The sequence below is a fragment of the Magallana gigas genome, chromosome 6, assembly GCF_963853765.1.
Source record: "Magallana gigas chromosome 6, xbMagGiga1.1, whole genome shotgun sequence".
Classification (NCBI taxonomy): domain Eukaryota; kingdom Metazoa; phylum Mollusca; class Bivalvia; order Ostreida; family Ostreidae; genus Magallana; species Magallana gigas.
The window spans coordinates 54,979,977-54,999,558 of record NC_088858.1 but is presented as its reverse complement, the minus strand read 5'-3'; the positions used below and the strand labels follow the sequence as shown (position 1 = coordinate 54,999,558).

At 34.2% G+C, this 19,582-nt stretch overlaps 1 protein-coding gene across 1 annotated transcript; it reads right to left on the bottom strand.

Moving 5' to 3' along the window:
* Positions 1-1,832: 1,832 nt before the first annotated feature.
* LOC136275973 (F-box DNA helicase 1-like) lies at positions 1,833-19,456 on the bottom strand. The gene is given in 18 exon segments (XM_066086431.1): positions 1,833-2,194; positions 2,371-2,496; positions 2,650-2,762; positions 2,949-3,053; positions 3,140-3,328; positions 3,535-3,610; positions 6,674-6,801; positions 7,868-7,964; positions 9,228-9,364; positions 9,672-9,837; positions 10,464-10,686; positions 10,874-10,963; positions 13,826-13,877; positions 13,880-13,903; positions 14,983-15,080; positions 18,200-18,313; positions 18,529-18,716; positions 19,379-19,456. Coding segments are annotated over 18 exon segments (2,154 nt in total). The 5' UTR covers positions 19,454-19,456; the 3' UTR covers positions 1,833-2,041.
* Positions 19,457-19,582: the final 126 nt, after the last annotated feature.

Sequence of the window (19,582 nt, the reverse complement as noted above, 5' to 3'; positions counted from 1 at the left end):
TATCATGACTTATATTGTATTTGACACCCTCCCTCTATGTCATAATTTGTGCATTTACACTACCCCCCCCCCATTAGAAAATTTGTGTATGATATCATGACTTTGAGTATTAACATTGTACCCCCTTCATGATGAGGACTGACAATCTCTCCTCCATCAGAGCTTTGGCCCACATATATTTCTTATTATGCTGCATTTTTCTGACACATCTTTACTCACAGACACATGAAAGGAAAGGAAAGAACTAAAGTATCTAAAATTACAAAAAATGTACTCATACTATGAAAACAAGATAACAAAAGACCATAGGGATCTGAATCAACCCTAAATATTTCAAACTTCAAAAAGATTTTCTCTTTTATTATCACATAAATCACACAACTTACTTAGATCATCCGACAAACTTTTCAAGACTTTTTCTTAATCTCAGGTACTTTGATATTTAAAACACTCTTTCCCTACCGGCCAGGTATCCAAACATTTTACTTCTCACCTGATGAGTCTAGACCGATACTCTGATCATGATGTATTTTTCAATCTATTCTCTGTCACGATTCGCCCAACAGCGACCTTTGATTCGATCCTCATGTGATTTGGTTGTCCTTTTTAAGATTTAAAGTATGTCTTTTTTGCTATATATATATATATATATATATATATATATATATATATATATATATATATATATATATATATATATATATATATATATATATATATATATAAACTAAAGAATAAATAAAAGAATCCAAAAAACAAAATCAATAAAAAAAAATTCAAAATAAATCTGAAAAGAGCTAAGCTGAAATGTAAATCCATTTTTTCTTATGTTCCATGTCAATTAAAATTATACCCAATCTGTTGGAATTCACACACATATCTAGTAAAGACAACTGGCAAAATGTTCTCTGCAACAATTCAATTGGATTTTAATCAACGAGTTAACTTTAAATTTGCGTCAGGGCTTTCTTCGGCTTGTTGAATCGTTACCACTGATATATATTGCAGGAGAAGCTTTGGTCAATATGTAGGAAGAACGCATACTTCTTGAGTGGTTTCTATCCCTTGGAGAAAATTCTAAGCAAATTAAAGTTATGAATTGTTGACTAAAAACAATAATTCACTTCTGTGATTGAACATATTTGTTGTAGTTAAGCAATTTGCTGAAAACAGAACCACTTGAGTTAGTTTTTCTACTTATTTGGGTCAAAATTAGGATTCATGTAACAGCATGAGATGGAAAAACAAGATATTCCAGGTAATCCCAAAAATCCAATGCTCAGTAGGGATTGATTTAAAAAACCAACAACAACCACATAGCCTTATCTTTTTATCGATCTGTATTGTATAAATAAATAACAATAACTGCACTATCTAAATGCAAAAAATCTCGGTTACATGAGTTATCTAACTTGACAATTTTAGCCGTGGCATTCTTAGAACAACAAGTCTTTTAAGTGATATAAAAAGGCATGAAAAATAGTAGTCCACATGACAAAATGTTCTGACAACAAAGTAAGTTTGAATGTCCTACATTTTTTAATACTATATATACTACAGTATGGAACATCAGTATTTGAAAAAATTCCAACAAAACAAAATTTTAAAAATACCAACAAAACGAATTGTTGAATGGCTTTTATTATTTAATGGCTTTTATTATTTTTCTTTTCTGGTGTTATCAATAAGAGCCAAGTAGAAAGAAATCAAATCAGCTTTAGAATACTAGTAATCAGAATCATTTAGCACCATTGTTTGATTGCTTTGTTCACAATGAAACAAATTCTCTCTCTCTCTCTCTCTCTCTCTCTCTCTCTCTCTCTCTCTCTCTCTCTCTCTCTCATAAACACACAAAGTTTAAAGTCACTCCCTCAAACTAATACAGATGCACTTTTGTCTCCTGTCTTTACTGTTTAAGTGTTTTTCTCACAGGTTAAATAACACTTTACACTGCATGGAAGTCTCTTTCTCTTTCACAATCTTTCTTTCTGTCTCTATCTCTCTTTCCTTTCTCTCTCTCTCTCTCTCTCATTCCCCCAGATCAATGATAATCTCTATCTCTCTCCTCGTCGGGAAAGTCCTCGGCCTGTGTGTGCTTGTGATCGGGGTCCACTAGTAATTCTCTGAAGTGATGACTATTCTCCACCAGAATCTTTGGTCCATAAACACCTCCCTCAATAACGACTCCATCACTCTACAAATGATAAACATGCATGTGTCAGTACCTATACACTATACTTTGTGTCTCATGAGCTACAAAATCAAATATCAAATAACTATTGGAGTTATTTCAATATATACAAATACAATTTATAGCAAATAAAGCCCTCTATCATTTTATGTAAAAGCATATCCAACAAGAAGACTAACCGTTACTATCCGTTTCTTTTGTAAAGTCAGAGCAAAGGGACTGAACTCCTCGTCCGTCTCTTTACATTTCATGACAACTCCGGAAGTAACCAACTGAGAACTCAACACAGGAAACTCGTATTTCTCCTGAAATGAAAAAAAAGAGTAAAAGCAACGTCAACATGCAATTGGAGGTTTAGAAAACTTATCTTGGAAATTCAAACTTTGTAAAGCATAATGCTTTTATGAAATAGAAAATAAATGTTAAACATGTTTTGACTTTAAATAAGATAGGATTACCCCTGCTCTCTTCATCAGGTTGACGAGAGTTGGAGTCATAAGGAGAGACCGCTTAGCTCTAGTCACTGCTACATACAGAATATTGAACTCGTCCGCACTGATCGGCACTGGTCCTGATAAAAACCAAAAATACAGAAAGCATCAAACTCTGACCTTCTATGTCTTAGTAATGCCGTTTCTGCTTTACTTTGATTTCATATTCAGACATACTAGATTGGTAGTAAGCATTTGTGGTGAAAACATTAAAGATAATATGTAACTACAAATGTAATCTTTTTGTATTGTGTATTGTTACTGACTAGAAAGTCCGGTCACAAAGTCCAATCCCAAGTTGAAATCATCCGTCAACTTCACTGTGTTAAACTCCAGTCCTTTCGCTTTGTGGACCGTACTGAAGATCATGTCTGTAAAACAAATCAAATAAATGACAGCAGGCAGGCTTATTGGCAGACCGAGGATTTACCCCATTCTGTCTGTTCAGATCCTTTACCTGCAGTGTTGAGATCTTTTACAGTCCTGGCCAGGATCTTGTGTATGGAAACAGGAAGATTATGGTGATAGGTTTTCACAATCTTTATTTTTCCTAGCAACTCCATGTCATTTGTCTTCAAAGCAAACTGCTCAAACTCGGCAAAACTGTTAAACTTCTTCACTAGTTTATTTTCAATGACACGTTTCTCTGAAAAAATTATATCTGTTCAAATTCTCTAGTTAAAAGTAAATGACACACTTTTCAATAATGTACATTGTATACGAACAATCATAAGATTGTTACAAAGAAAACATATTTATTTAAAAGTTGTAAACGTGTTACAATCAAATCAAATTGTAAGTCAGTTTCAACAAAATTCATATTCAAAGATGCTGGAGTCTGAAATAACTTACGTTTAATTCGTTCTTCAGGGGAGAGCATCAAAGTATAGAGATCCTGTAGCATTGGAAATCCAAAGCCATCTGTGCCCTATAAAACAGGTTTATATTTACAGGTGATCAATCTTTTATTTCATGCACACAGAATACCAAATCTTTTCAAATTCATGGAGCATTAACTCTGTATGATAGACTTCAAATTCATTTCTTTTGCCTATACAATTCACAACATGCACATTTTTTTCAAAATTTATCTCAAATTACTTGTCAAAGAGAAGTTGTTACATTTTGAAAGGCATGCAAGATCATCAATGAAACATATCCTGTACAAACAAAATATATGAAATAAAGACCAATTACATATTAAATTTTATCAAAACCATAAAAAAAGGCCCATGGGCCACCAGGGATGATGTAATTTAAAAAAGTATTTCGTAATTTAGTGTATTTAATTACATTTTTCAAAGTATTTGAAAGTAATTTGTAATAATTAAGGGAGTCTAAATACCATATTCTTTTGAATCTAGTCAATATTACTTTATATACTGATTGGCTGTACTACCTATAGTTGTGTATACTTTCCGATTCTGATACTGAATAAAAATTAGTGTCAATGAAAATTTTTCTTGAAATTTTAAAACAAATTCTAAAACTGATGATTTAAATGAACTCCAAACTTTAAAATCATTACCCTACATAAAGCCTTGCAATCGTGGTTTATACATGTATTTGTTCTCAAGATTTTTAAAAAACAAAACTAAGTAATTGAAGAGTATTTAATTACATTGAGAGTTATTAATTACATTTGAAAAAATCACTGTAATTGTAATTACAAGTAATTCACAAAATTATCAATGTATTTGAAAGTATTTAATTACATTTTAAAGTAATTGACTCCAACTCTGTGGGCCACATCGCTCACCTGTACAACAGTTCCTTGTAAAATTTTATTTGGTAGCATATGCTATTTCTATTTTAAACTTAGCCCCTTTTTGGGGTCCCAGTATTGGTCAGTGGTATATGGTTGGCATGGGTCTATGACAACTCATCGAAAGACAACTCATCAAAAAAATTTATCGATGCGACAACTCACCGAATGGACAGCTCATCGATACAACAAGTCATGGAATAGATATCTCATCGATACGACAATACATCGATACTCATCGAAACTTATCAAAAGTGAAAATAAAAGTGAAAAAGTAGACACTAAAAGTGAAAAGTAAAACACAATAACTATTAGGTATCAAATGTTTTAATTGTATTCGCACTGATTAACATTTACATTACTACCTTATTTTGTGTGCTAGCCCTTCAAGGTATGGTAAATAATTGCCATTCGCGACTCGTTCTCCAAATGTTAAAACGATCAAGTAAATCTGTTTGTTTTAATTTTCCAATAATTTTTTTTTTCATTTTTCTGATCACATTTGTCACATTAATTTGTTTTTATTCCTTTGCGAAGGAATAAATGTAAAATCGCTTCCTCCCTCAGCAATATCGTGACTGAGAATAAAATAAGGACAATAACCTGAAAGTGTTCAAACATTAATATTTGCATATGCATTGTTCTTTCCCACTGTAAATCCTTACTGGGACTGCAATTATTTTTCTATAATCGCAATTGCTCTGTCTGTATACTATGACGTCATAAAGGTGTGATGTCAAATACTTTTCCATGACGTTAAAGATTTAAACCACTATTCGATACATTATGTGTTTTCCTCCAACTCCATATAATTTATGTATTTAATTAAAACATGTCTTATAATAACATTTTAAAGGAATTACTAAATAAATATAACTTATCATTGATTTTGTTAACAAATTTATGTGAATAAAAAAGATACATTACTGTCTAAATGTTTATTTTTGGTGCAATAGCTAAATGTCAAGGTCTAGGCTAATACAGGGTATTTGCGAGTGGTAAAATGCAAATATAAGTAATAAACAACGATTATTTAGTGAGCATGGCATTATGAATAGCAACTGCTCTGCTGGCATATTTTCCATGATGCACTAGCGCGCATCATGGAATATTCCAACAGAACAATTGCTATTCATAACGCCATGTTCACTAAATAACCTTGTTTATTTCTTAAATATTTTTATTTCAATTTATATCGATGAGTTGTCCTCATCCAAGAGATGTCTTTTGTTGACATGTCACGTCGATGAGTTTTATTTTCGATTAGTTGACTTTAGATGAGTTGTCGCATTCGGCGAGTTGTCTTTCGATGAGATGTCCGGCACCGGGTTGGCATTAACAATTTATCGATCTTAGAATGCTTGCATAGTAATCTCACAAACTGTAGCTTTGTAGCTCTCAAAAACAATTTTTAACATTTTCCAAAATATATATTTCCATGTTAAACTTTGAACCTATCTTGGAGCAGCAGTAATAATCCATGGGTCACAGCTTTATTGATTAAAAATCTACATTATTTAAGGATGTTTGCATAGTAATCTCACAAATTGAAGCATTGTAGTTCTTGAGAAGAAGATTTTTAAACATTTTTTCTTTATATTTAAAACTTTGAACACCACCTTGGGCCCCATTATTGTCCGGAGGCCACCATATTTTCATTATATATACTAGCTTTTGTGTAAACATTGGCACTTCTGGTTCAGTGGTTCTCGAGAAGAAGATGTTTAAACATTTTTCCTACCTATTTCTCTGTTAAACTTAGAACCTTGCCTGGGACCCCAGTTTTGGTCCTTCTAAGGGTCATGAATTTACAATTTAGAATCTTCACTATACAACAAGCTTTTGTGTAAATATTGGCATTTCTGGTGCAGTGGTTCTTGAGAAGATGATTTTTACAACACACACACCTTATAAAACAAAACACACACCTTATACTCACTGTTTCACAATTATCCCCCTTTTACAAAGGGTTTTAACAATTTAGAATCCCCTTCCAATAAGGATGTTTTGTACCAAGATTGGTTAAATTTGGCCCAGTGGTTTTAGAGAAGAAGTCAAAATGTGAAAGTATACAGACGGACATATGGACAGACAGACGGACAACGGACAACAGGTGATCAGAAAAGCTAACTAGAACGTTTGGTACAGGTGAACTAATAAGAGTGAGAAATGTTGGTCCAGAAACATCCAGAATCCAGTTCCTGATTTTATAGTTGTTTCCCTTACCCCAACAAAGGCAACCCTGATATTGGTTTCCCCAGCATAACAGCATTTCTTGACTGCTTCAGAGAAAACAGTGAAGTTACAGCGACATAGAACAGCTATCTGTCCACTGGTCTCTCCATACACACAGCCTGACAATAATTAATACAAAGATAAAGTTTACCGGTTTCCTCAAAATCCAATATAAACTTATTTTTCAATAAACTGCAATTCTTTTATTTTTAAACTATGTTAAATTATGTTTTTTCATTGATTTTGATTTTCCCCATCAAATGTTCCTAGATGCCTGGCTCCCCTTACTTACAAGACTTCCCATTCCCTTCCAGAGTGGTCCTAGATTCCTTGCATGCCTTACTTACAAGAGTTACAATTCGCTTCCAGAGTGATCCTAGATTCATGGTTTCCCTTACTTACAGGAGTTTCCATTTCATAGATTCTTGCCTCCCTTTACAAGACTGCCCATTCCTTACCAGAGTGATCTTAGGTTTCTTGCTTTCCTTCCTTACAACAGTTTCCATTTCCTAGATGGCTCCCCTTCTTACAATTCCCTTCCAGAGAAGTCCTAGATTCTGGGCTCCACTTACTTAGAAGAGTACTTATTTCCTAGATTCTTGGCTCCCCTACTTATAAGACTTCCCATCCCCTTCCAGAGCGGTCCTAGATTACAGGCTGCCCTTACTTAGAAGAGTTCCCATTTCCTAGATTCCTGGCTCCCCCTACTTACAAGGCTTCCTATTCCATTCCAGAGTGGTCCAAGATTCTGGACTCTCCTTACTTAGAAGAGTTCCCATTTCCTAGATTCCTTGCTTTCCTTACTCACAAGAGTTCCCGTTTCATAGATTCCTGGCTCCCACCCTCCCTTTACAACACTGCTCATTCCCTTCCAGAGTGATCCTAGATTCCTTACTTACAACAAGAGTTTAGATTTCCTAAATTTCTGGCTCCCCCTACTTACAAAACTTCTCATTCACTTTCAGATTGGTCCTAGATTCTGGGCTCCCCTTATTAGAAAAGTTCCCATTTCCTAGATTCGTGGCTCCCCTTACAAAACTTCCTATTACCTACCAGAGTGGTCCTAAATTCCTTGCTTCCCTTTCTTACAAGTGTTCCCATTTCCTGGATTCCTGGCTCTCCTTATTTACAAGACTTCCAATTCCCTACCAGAGTGGTCCTAGATTCCTTGTTTCCCTTACTTACCAGAGTTCCCATTTCCCACCAGTGTCTTCTTTTCATGTTTCAGTTCCTCAATACAGTATGCAGCCACTTGTGCTATCTCTGGACCAAACCTGAATGACTAAAAAACAAACAACCACAATATAGAAACAGATAATCATGACTGAAAATATAACATCATACGTTTTGGGATTCTCAAATACTTAAGGTAGTACGAAACACCCGTGAAATCAATACTTTGAAATATTTTCTCAAATAGGCAAAGAAATGGCTTAATGTTATGTAAAAGTTAATTTCAATCCATTATTTAAGAAAATAATCTAAATCATTTCCATCAATCACTCATAGCATAAAAAAACAGAGGTACAGAGGATTTTGATTATTTTAAAACCTACATGTACATTTGAATTGAATTCATGTGGCTTTTGTGCAATTTAGCCTTCTATCATTGCAAAATATGTAACTTGTGTATATTCATTGTAAAGATCTGAAATTTAGTCAGAACTATTCCTAGTGTTTACACTTTATACCCAATAAATTTCAAGGTCATACCAAACAATCAAAGGTCAAATATGATGACATCATCTAGGATTTTTATTAATTTTAACCTCTGTCAAATATACTTAAAACTCAATTAATCTAAAACCGTTAAACTAATGGTCAAAATCTCATTATTTTGATATATCTTAATTACAGGGTCATGACAATCATACTGTTTAATTTCATTAAATTTGAATAATACAACTTCTTTTTAGAGATAGATGTAAGTGATGCAATTTATCGTTTTAAAAAAGAATTCACAAGTGCTAGTTTTACAACAGAAGTGACTTTAAATTGCCAGAAATAATTTATTTCAGTGTCTTTAAGTAACAAAAAGATCTGCTGTATAAAAGGCAGCACAGACATTTGTAATATCTTGAAAAGTAACTTATTGGCAGAGCAAACCATAATGATCACTTTTATGTTTTTACTCTCCACTTAAAGGAGGTTCAGTTGGTAGGTTTAGGGTGATGTAGGCAAAAATTGCCAGATCGGGTATTTTTTAAAGTTGAAATATTTTATAGATTTTATTTAAATGAGCAAATTATTAAATTTTCAAAAAAATTGAATGATAGGATAAAACTACCTAATGTGATTTGTACTACCTTAATTTTATAAATGTTTATGAGTAAAAGATATTTCTAAATCATTCAAATCAGATAAAAAAAAATCCAAGACGATTACTCAACAGTTTTTGCAAGTTCATTGGGGAAAATATCTATACCGTACTGTATTTAATCACTTAATGCATTTAAACATTTCTTTGAGTCGACTGACTGAGATTTTACAAAGCCTCAGAAGCTGCTTGGCTTATACAGTTCTGAGCGTTACCTGGCTGTCTTACCTGCGTCAGGTAGAAGATAAACGATGCCCTGATCTGCTGGAGGGCATTGACTGCCCCCCTGAAGGAGTAGATTTGTTGGTGAGGATCCCCCACCAGAATCTTTGCCTGGGGCTGACTGAGGAGTAAATCTGATATGGCTGAAATTGATATCATTGAACTTAGAGCTACTGTATCAGTTAACTTCAAGAATGACGTCAGGTTTCAATTTTTATCTAGTAGGTGGAAGAAAAGTCAGGTAACTTATTGATCAATCTATATAAACTTTAATTGTATCCTCAATTTTATGTAAAATAATGGCGAAATTGCATTTGAATCATACTCAAATGGTGAGAACCAGCCACTAAGAAATCATTACCAGTATTTTTCTTACAGAATGATATTTTAAAATATGCACAAACTCTACAAGGTTCACCAAAGTGAGCCCAAAGTGAGACAATGACACACCTCGGGTCAGGTCCTGAGCCTCGTCGATCAGGATACAGTCGTAGTTACTGAGTCTGGGTCTGTACAGCTGGTACAGTTTGAGGTAACCGTCATGTGTCATTGGAACATTGGGATTCCTCAAGTCCTTCATCTTCTCCCACAGAAATTCAGCATCTTTTACATAGCCCTAGCAGTAAAATCAAGTAGAAAATCAGCGTCTTTTATCTGGCACTAGTGGTAATCAAATCAAGTACTTGACAATCAAAAAAAAGAATTTTCAATTCTTATTTAATCTTTGTTTTGAAAAAATCCAAAACAGCCTGATAAGTAAACTGAACATTCTCATAACTTCTATAGAATACGAGCTTCGACTTTCACGTTGAAAATTTTTATTCTGAAATTAAAATTTACAACTTAAACGACTTGAAAATGTTATGAATTTTTATCTTCTGATGGTCATATATTTGTGGGAGAAGTTATTCAGAGGTCTTGATTGAAGTAAAATTAGTATATTATAGTCATACTGTCCAAGAGTTGGTTATGGGTATTTTATACATGAATTTTACTTTTCAGAGAGTTTTTTTTTTAAGATACAAATTAATGACTTAATTTAATCAAAATTATCATAAAATTTGAAGTTATATCCAAATTTATCTTAAATTTTTGGCAGAAAAAAATTAAAGATTAAGCAAACACAATTATAAAATATTAACAGTTCAATTAGACAGATGATTTAATTGGGAGCCAGCTGTCCATATAAGCACAGTGCCACCATAACCAAACTCAAAACAACCGAGTCCTCTCGTTAATTACCTGTCTCTTGTCCACTTCAATGTACACTCGCAATCCATTGTCATTCATTCTCTGGGTAGGGGTGTGGTCAAGAGATATTGTTCGGTCCGCTGAAGAAAAGAACACCTTGAGCGTGTCCTGCACAAGTTTGGCCCGTATGAACAAATTGTCTCCTTTACGAGATGGAAGAAGTTGTGTTATGGCAAATACAGACAATTCTCGGAGCTTTTTGGCATCTTTAAACCTAAAATATATCACAAGACACAAGTTAATTTGTTGGTAGCATAATTTTCACGATTTACAAGGATCAAATTTAAGTAATCCACACCATCTTTATTTTGTCATACTAATTTATCTTTACTTTTCGATACAATTTTTTTAATCAATACAGAAAATAAAATTTTTAAAAAGTTCAGTTAATATTGAATTACTTTCTTCCAACAGACTTGTAGGCCAATGAATGTCCAGTCTGGCATTCTACATTTTTTGGAAACTTTGTTTTAGCAAAATCACAAACAGATCTGAAAAACAAAACAGTTGTGTAATAAAATAATGATTTTTGAGAGGTGAAATACAATACGAGAATAAAAAAATCTTTTAAATATGTAATAAAAAGAGTTATTCCTCTTTGCACACAATGCTACATATTATTTATATTGAAAATATTTTCACATATGTGCTCAATACACATAATTAACATCACTATAAGGATTATTTGAGTCATGTTATTTATATATATGAAGCATGTAATCACATTGGTTGAAGCAAAATTTCTTTCACTTTCTGTATCAAAGGGTTTTCCCATGCTTAGCTAAAATTAGACATAACCATGGATTCAGACAGAGCAACACAAATGTAAGTTTATTTTAATAAAATTCATAATATCCTAATTACAATTGGTCATTGATGTACATGTACACAATTTCGGTAAAATTATATCTATTAATTCTTATGTTCTTTAGAGGATCTTCTATTCAGAATATGTCTGAGTCAGTGTATGTAGGGATGTGTCACGAGATAGGGACTCCACAACAGGTGGCCTCCAGGAGAGATATAGTGGATATTATGCAGTTGTTGGCGAATCAAAATAATCATCTGGGGAGATCAATGATGGCTTGAAGTAGCAGAGAAGGCTTCAGATTACGTGGTTCAGACTTAGACTCTATGTACTGGCACACTAACCACCGAGTGATCTGGGACTTCTCTCAGTCTGAGTATTACAACATACACAGACGGACACTGATTCTCTGTGACAATTCTGAGAGTCCAGCAGGATTTACGTTACTTTGGTTACCATTGGAAAGAGCTAACAATTTAGTGTTGTCATCGTGTGTGGAAATGAATGGGGGACTCTATATATCAAGTTCTAAATACAGAGACAACACATGTACATTCAAACCTGATTCTACAGTACATGGACCATGTAGCAGTGGAACAAGAGGTTCACTAGAATACGATGATGCTCATTGTTTTGCCAGTGATTTTTGGCCCTCCTCTGCCACCTCATGGATAGACAGATGCCACACATGGCCTCCACCTTATGTTGTCAATGACATCATCAGAAATGGATGTCACTTTGTAGCAATAGGACACAAACTAGGAAACCATGAAGACAACGAATGGAGAATTTCTTTCTCTCGGGCAGAGTATAAACTTGTGTATTCAATGAATCATACACAGTTCTTAACTTACGCTTTGTTGAAATTATTCTTAAAGGAAATAATTAACAATGGATTAAGAGATGAAGATAAACTACTGTGTTCCTACCACATGAAAACAGCTGTTTTTTGGGCCATTCAAAAAAACAAACTACCTCACTGGTGTCCACAAAATCTCCTGGCCGGTTTCTGGGTCTGCTTCAAACTTCTCCTTAAATGGGTGTATGAGGGGATCTGTCCAAATTTTTTCATTCCAGAAAACAACATGTTTTTAAGCAAAATCCATGGCCAAGCACAAACAAGTTTATTCAGGCGACTGTATGGGTTGTATGAGAAGGGTATAGCATTGCTGCTACACAGTCCCTCCATCAGGTCCTCTATCATTGATGTCCTCTGTAATCCCAGACTCACCGTGTGTACTGATGAACACACTCTGATCTCTGAGGCTGAGTTTGATGTACAATTATTTGTTGAGATATATTGGAATGATGCACTACACACAACAGACCTACAGCGTTGTATGAAGTACCTACGCACAGTAGAACAGTTGATAGGTTCTCCTTTGTCACAGTATCAAGTTGTAAGTTTACAGAAACATACAGCCACCATTCTTCAGGGTACTGCTTTTATATTACACAACATGTACACAAACACAGGTGTCAACAAACAGATGTATTTTGCAGACAAACTGTCCTGTCACATGCTGAAATTTGCGGCCAAGTTTGGGTTTGTTTTTGACATGTTGTACATTGTCATGTATTATTACAAGACACTCAGATACAGGGAAGCTTTATCTGGTATAGAAATGACAAAGATCAAGTTAGCACGACCATATCTGATGTATGGACACCAGGTAGACAGAGAGAGGTATACTGAGGCTGTAGGGGGACAGTCCTGGTCTACAAAGATGAGACAGGCTGTAGCAGGGAATATCAAACTTATCAATAAAATATGTTACATCAGTGAACTGCTACCAGAACAACAATCTAGTAGACAAAATGGAGGGTCTGCATTGTATATCCAACCATTTGTACTGTTACACATGCTAGAGGTTTTTTGCTCTAGACATGTTGACACAATGCGAGCACAAGCAGCTCTAGATGAGCTACAGGTCCTAGTCCACCATGATCAGGGACTGTATATAGGTAATCTACTCAGAGACATTTCCTGGGATATCCTGGGGATCTGTCAACAGACGGTAGGGAACCTCCAGGCTGCCCTGTACTCATACCAACAGTCACTCGGACAATATCCATTCAATAAAATACAAACTGCTACCACAGAAAGAATCCAAGACTTACACTTTTACACACCTCTATGAAGCCACAATTTACACTCTTAGTTAGGGATATGAAACATGCAATATCATGGAACAGCCGTATTAACATGGTATTTATTTAGCTTCTGCGACAAAAATATAGTGCCAGAAACTTTGTGGAGAAAAATCTTTATTAATAAGGAGTAGATATGTATTAATGACTGTTTTTTTCAAAAGTACATATCGAATTGGTTAAGTAAGATTGAAAGTTTCATTCAATCTTACAAAAATGAATATACTTAAAGGATGTGAAGATGTTTATATTTTTGCTCATGGCGCATGAATAACACAAGGGGAAATATACACTGATTGTAAATATGTCATCACCTATAATGTGGATAACGTCTTGAACACTTTAACATAATAATCAGGACTGTATGAATGTTATGAATGTTGTTATGTTTTACCTGTTATAAACAACCAACAGGAACTTCATGGACGGTCTCATCTGGGTGTAGGAACCAGGGTCGTAGTTTTTCCGGTTCCTACATACACAATATTTAAATTAATACTTACAAGTATTTATTTATTATTTGATCATGCCGTATTTGATCACCTCATAATGTTTAAAAAATGATTCCTTATTACTTATATCTACTAGCATATAGTTTTTAGCAATTGTACTATTAGATTTAAAATTAAAGTCATTGATAAAATGTATTCAAAATATTTATGTAAATTTGATTTGAGTGAAATATGCATAGATTGCGTAGTCTTAGCTCAAAAGCCAGACAAATCTTGTTAATTTCAAAGAGCAATGGCTGAGTGGACAGCGATAAAATAAACAGGCCAACATCAGCTGTTTGACACAACTAGACAAAGTCCAAGCTCTTGTTAAAATGGTACTATTAATTTTATTTCCATGTATTAGAACATTAATCCTCTTAGACCATTGTTCCTGTCATCAAACAAGTTTTCCCTGTGTATTCACTATTACATAACCAGCCATCTGTTGTCTCATAGTGAGGTCAATGTTTTTTCAACAATATCCGGTGTCAGAAGCAGGCACACTTCACAGTTTATTAGAGAAAAGTAAATAAGCAATAATAATGATTTGATTTAAAACTAATTTACTTTGTGTCCCATTATGCAATTTAATGTTATTATTTTACATAGACACTGTAGAAATTTTAATGATCATTTGTACGACTTGATGATGACAATGTAAGACATGCAAACGGTTCTTTCTGGTGATTTTTAAAAACAATCAAAGAATTGGTCATGACTAATTATCAATTAAGTAATTGCTTTTGTTGATGTTGAGATCTACAAACTTTACTGGTTTTAAGCGCTTAAAATACATTATCAGTGCATGCACATCAATGACTTTTCAATAAACTTGATTGAAAATTTTCTGGGGTTTTTTGTTGTTGCGTATTACCGGTACACAAAGAAGCAACGTTTTTTTTTCAGCATTTTACACCCAACTCTAGGAATGCATATTATACACAAGCGTGGGCTATACACAAGAATTTACAGTATTACAATTTATGTCAATGGCTTTCATTTAAAAAAAAAACTTTAGTTGGAAAAAAATGTCTACCTGCAACAACTAACAACTCACCTGCAAAAGCAATGATTTTGATTACTTCCCCTGCCTGGACATTGTGGTTAACAATGCGTAGCTGTTCATGTGTTAATTTCACTACTGTATCTGATCGACTACAAAACAAAAGAACCTATTTTGACTTGTAATCACTGCGGTACATGACAACAATTAGTTGGTACAACATACCATTATTTGTAAACTGATAAAACAGCCCAGTCCAATATGAAAAATCGTAATATTACTTAAATAAATAATATTACTAAAATGTGTAATATTACAAATCTTTGTAATATAGATCTTATATTACGAATTTTCGTAATGAAGTTATGTTACGAGAACTTGTAAGATATCAAGCGGTGGGAAACTATATTACAGAAAATCGTAATACTAAACAAAATTCGAGTTTGTTTGTCTGCGGATGCTTTGTATCTGATTATGACGTCAGCCTAGTATTACGTTCCACCGGTACTGATAACGCAGGGTCAGTTCGGTAAGTGCAACAATAAGAAATCATGGAAACGCAATAAGAAAGTACCATCAGCGAAGAGTAAGTGAACATTTTGTTCAATTACTCGTTTGTAAGAATTTTCCGTGAGATATGATTAATTTTCTACAAAACTTCCAGGTCTCCTTTAGTGTGATATACTACTCCGAACTCCTTAATTCCTTCTGAAATGTACACTAAAGATCGGACCCCCATTCCACATCACGAGATGTTATGGGAGATAACTTGTACATCTCTGAGTGATGCCCGGATTTCTGTTAATTACGGATATATTAATGATTTATTTTCTGCGAAAGAAACACACACAGGATAATAATAATGATAACTTTAAAACACCACAAGTAAAATCTTTTATAGTCCTAGGGGAAAAGACGCCAAATTAAAGATAAGTTGTAGCGAACATCCTGAATTTTTTTATGATTCGGGAAAAAAATACGATAGTGTTCATGTTTATCTACTTTTCATCATGATGGGATTATTTTCGCTCTTAAATAATAATACTTATTACATAAACTAACAACATAAATTAACAACGATTGAACAAAGCGGAAACATTGTAACTATCATGGAGTGAAATTTCAATGAACTATAATTTAAGACATTTTGTATAAAGCTTCAAATTCACATTTCTTTATTTGTTATCAAATTGCTATTATCTTTATCGCATCTTGTCTTTCAAAAAATTAATCCCAAAACATTTGTTTACGCAATGCGTAATTGCTTAATCGTTTTAAATTAACTCTTAACTTTGTAGACTTGATATAATTGACTCACTCAATTTGAAGTTTTTCTCCGTGTCATCTGTCACTCATGCTTATAGTGCTAATTACTATTGTTTACTATTCTTATTTATATAATTTGTTCATTATTATCATCAGTCAAGAATTAGGCTTCGGATTGTTCGGGTGTAGTTTTTGGATTTCTAGAATTCACCCTACCGACCTAAAGTTCAAATGAAGTGCTTTTTACCATATTTTTCCCGGTGATAGTTTGGTGGAGATATCCTAAGGGTATTTTACCCGGGATTGCTACATATACTTTGTAGCAGTTAGATCCTGCGTACCAGCAAGCGAGCGAGTTTTCCAAGAGCATCAACAAACGCCGATAATACAACCCAAGAGCAGAAGATTCAACCGCGTTTTACGACCATATACCAACGTCGCTGCTTTTCGAGTTTTGGACATCCCAGGACTTGCACGGACATACTCTACGCCTGGATTCCATCCAGCATGTAACAAGAGCGGGATGACGTCATCCTGTGAACACTTGTTCTCGTTCTGTGTGTTTCGTGTGTGGATTTCTTTGCCATTATGCTAATATGTTCTTTTAAGCGACCGATTTATTGCATTCGAATCCTAGGAATATTTTCCTGGTGTGGGGACCGACAACAAAGGTTCGTTTTAAATATGGTTCAGCCCAGAATGCCGTGTTGCAGTTGTGGACCTCCACAATGTAGAACACATTTTGCATATTCCGGCCAAGACCTAAGCAAACGACGCTGAGATACAAACCGCACATTCCCTACAAATCATTCCGATGATCTCCTAGACGAGGACGTCTCTTTTTTTGAAGCGCGATGGAATTATCATGGAGTGAAATTTCAATGAACTATAATTTAAGACATTTTGTATAAAGCTTCAAATTCACATTTCTTTATTTGTTATCAAATTGCTATTATCTTTATTGCATCTTGTCTTTCAAAAAATTAATCCCAAAACATTTGTTTACGTAATGCGTAATTGCTTAATCGTTTTAAATTAACTCTTAACTTTGTAGACTTGATATAATTGACTCACTCAATTTGAAGTTTTACTCCGTGTCATCTGTCACTCATGCTTATTGTGCTAATTACTATTGTTTACTATTCTTATTTATATCATTTGTTCATTATTATCATCAGTCAAAAATTAGGCTTCGGATTGTTCGGGTGTAGTTTTTGGATTTCCAGAATTCACCCTACCGACCTAAAGTTCAAATAAAGTGCTTTTTACCATCTAAAGCATTTTAGTTTTATTGTCGCCGGATATATAGAAACACCTTATTTTCCCCGGTGATATAACCATGAACATTATGAATGCGCAGTGACGTCGTGTTTGCCCTATTTACATGCATGTACAATAAGTTCGGTGGTGAAAATTTTTCTTTTAAAGCGTGATATGTTTAACATTCTAATAGAGAAATCCTAGATAACCTAGTGTGTTAGCTCATTCCCCCACCATCCAATATATGCTAATGTACCCGTGATAAAAGTCTGACACGTCTGTTTGAACCAAGAAAGTGCCGATCGTTTCCAGTGTCCCGTTGAATAATTGCACGTGTTCAAATGCCCCACGCTGTGACCTTTCATTCTCAATTATTTTATGTGGTTTCAAGAATGTGCAAATATTTAGCAACAAAGTTTGTTGATACCATGGATATAGGCACGTAGCATCAGGGCAAGGGGGAGGGAAGCAAACATTTTCTTAAATTTACAAATTGAATTATCAGGGAGATGCATAACTACTTTACAGTAAAACGTGCTTAAAACAAAGTTCCTGGGAAGGGCGATTTTGTTTCATTTCAAACTTAATTTGTTACATCCATTATCTTCACAAGGAGAATGAAAATCACTTGCCAACAAGCATAAATTCATTATAAGCGAGTTCGCTAACTTTGCTATAAGTATGTTTTACTGTTTAACAATTTTATTTAATATGATATTACCTTACCTGTCTAGATTTGTAATACCTGTAATTGGTAATGCTCTGTTGACCTCCCTTGGTAACTGCCTTAAGATCTCCATAATGGGCCACTGAGGAATTCTCAAACAGATACAGGGCATAGAATAACCGGTAATGCATCCTGTCAATCAGAATAGTTATATGCTGTTAAAATTCTTTTAAAGAACATGTCAAATATGAGAGTCTAGTTAATTAATTTAACTAAAGCTATCCATGCACATCCATGTACATACATGCAGTAACATACAGTTCAACAAATTCATTGTGCTTAATCGCATTGCTTCGACTTTTTTCAAGAAATTATATCATACTCAACATCTCTCAGTAATTTTGTACTCATTCCACACAGCACTTCTTTTGAGGAATTTCATCACCACCAAAATAGATGAACAGCAATGCAACATCTCCAGAATTTCTTCTGTCAGACATATAGAACGTGACATACAACTGATTATTTCCTTTACGTCCGCCACTGTCTCTGAGATCACAACCAGGGTGATGATTAAACTCCAGGGATTCGGAACCTAGTATAACAAATCATGCTCTAAGCTGAATTAGACAAAAATAACCAATAAATTTTAGTTTCATGAAATGGCAAAAACTTTGCTTGTTAGCATGTATTGATCACTCTCATTTATGACCTTTTATATTAACCTTCTCTAGGGCATCATGAATCATGTTTGAAACTACAATCAAAACAGCTGGAGTATTTTTCCTTTAAAAATTTTATCTGTGTATTTATCACTCTTAGATATTATGAATCTTAATTTATGTCAACTATCTCGAGTCTATAAAACCATGCTTTTGTGAATATACTTAAAAGGTGCTTGCTGACAGGACATACCCAATCACCCCCCCCCCCCCTCTCCCAACCCAATATTACAGTGTAACCCAGGGAGTTCAGTTCAGTATTAATAAAAATCTTTTAAAAATTGTTACAAAATATATTGAAGTGAACGAACTAATACATGTATTACTACCAAACAGATATAAAAACCTACCATCTCTACCTCTGCACATAAAAAAGAGAACTTAGTTATTTCTGGGTTGTTCTGTAATATTGGGTCAGAAGGGGAGGGGGGGGGGGGTTCTTGTCACCTAGCACTTATACCTGCTGTTAGGATATCATGACTTAATGTATTTCACACCCTCCCTCTATATCATAATTTGTGAATTTACATTGTACCCCCTCCATGATGAGGTCTGACAATCTCTCCTCCATCAGAGCTTTGGCCCACGTATATTTCTTGTGTTGCTGCATTTTTTCTGATCACACACACGAAAGAAAAAAAAGAACTGAAGTATCTTAAAATACAAAAAAGATGTACTCATACTATGAAAACAAGGTAACAAAAGACCGGAGAGATTTGAATCAACCTTAAATATTTCA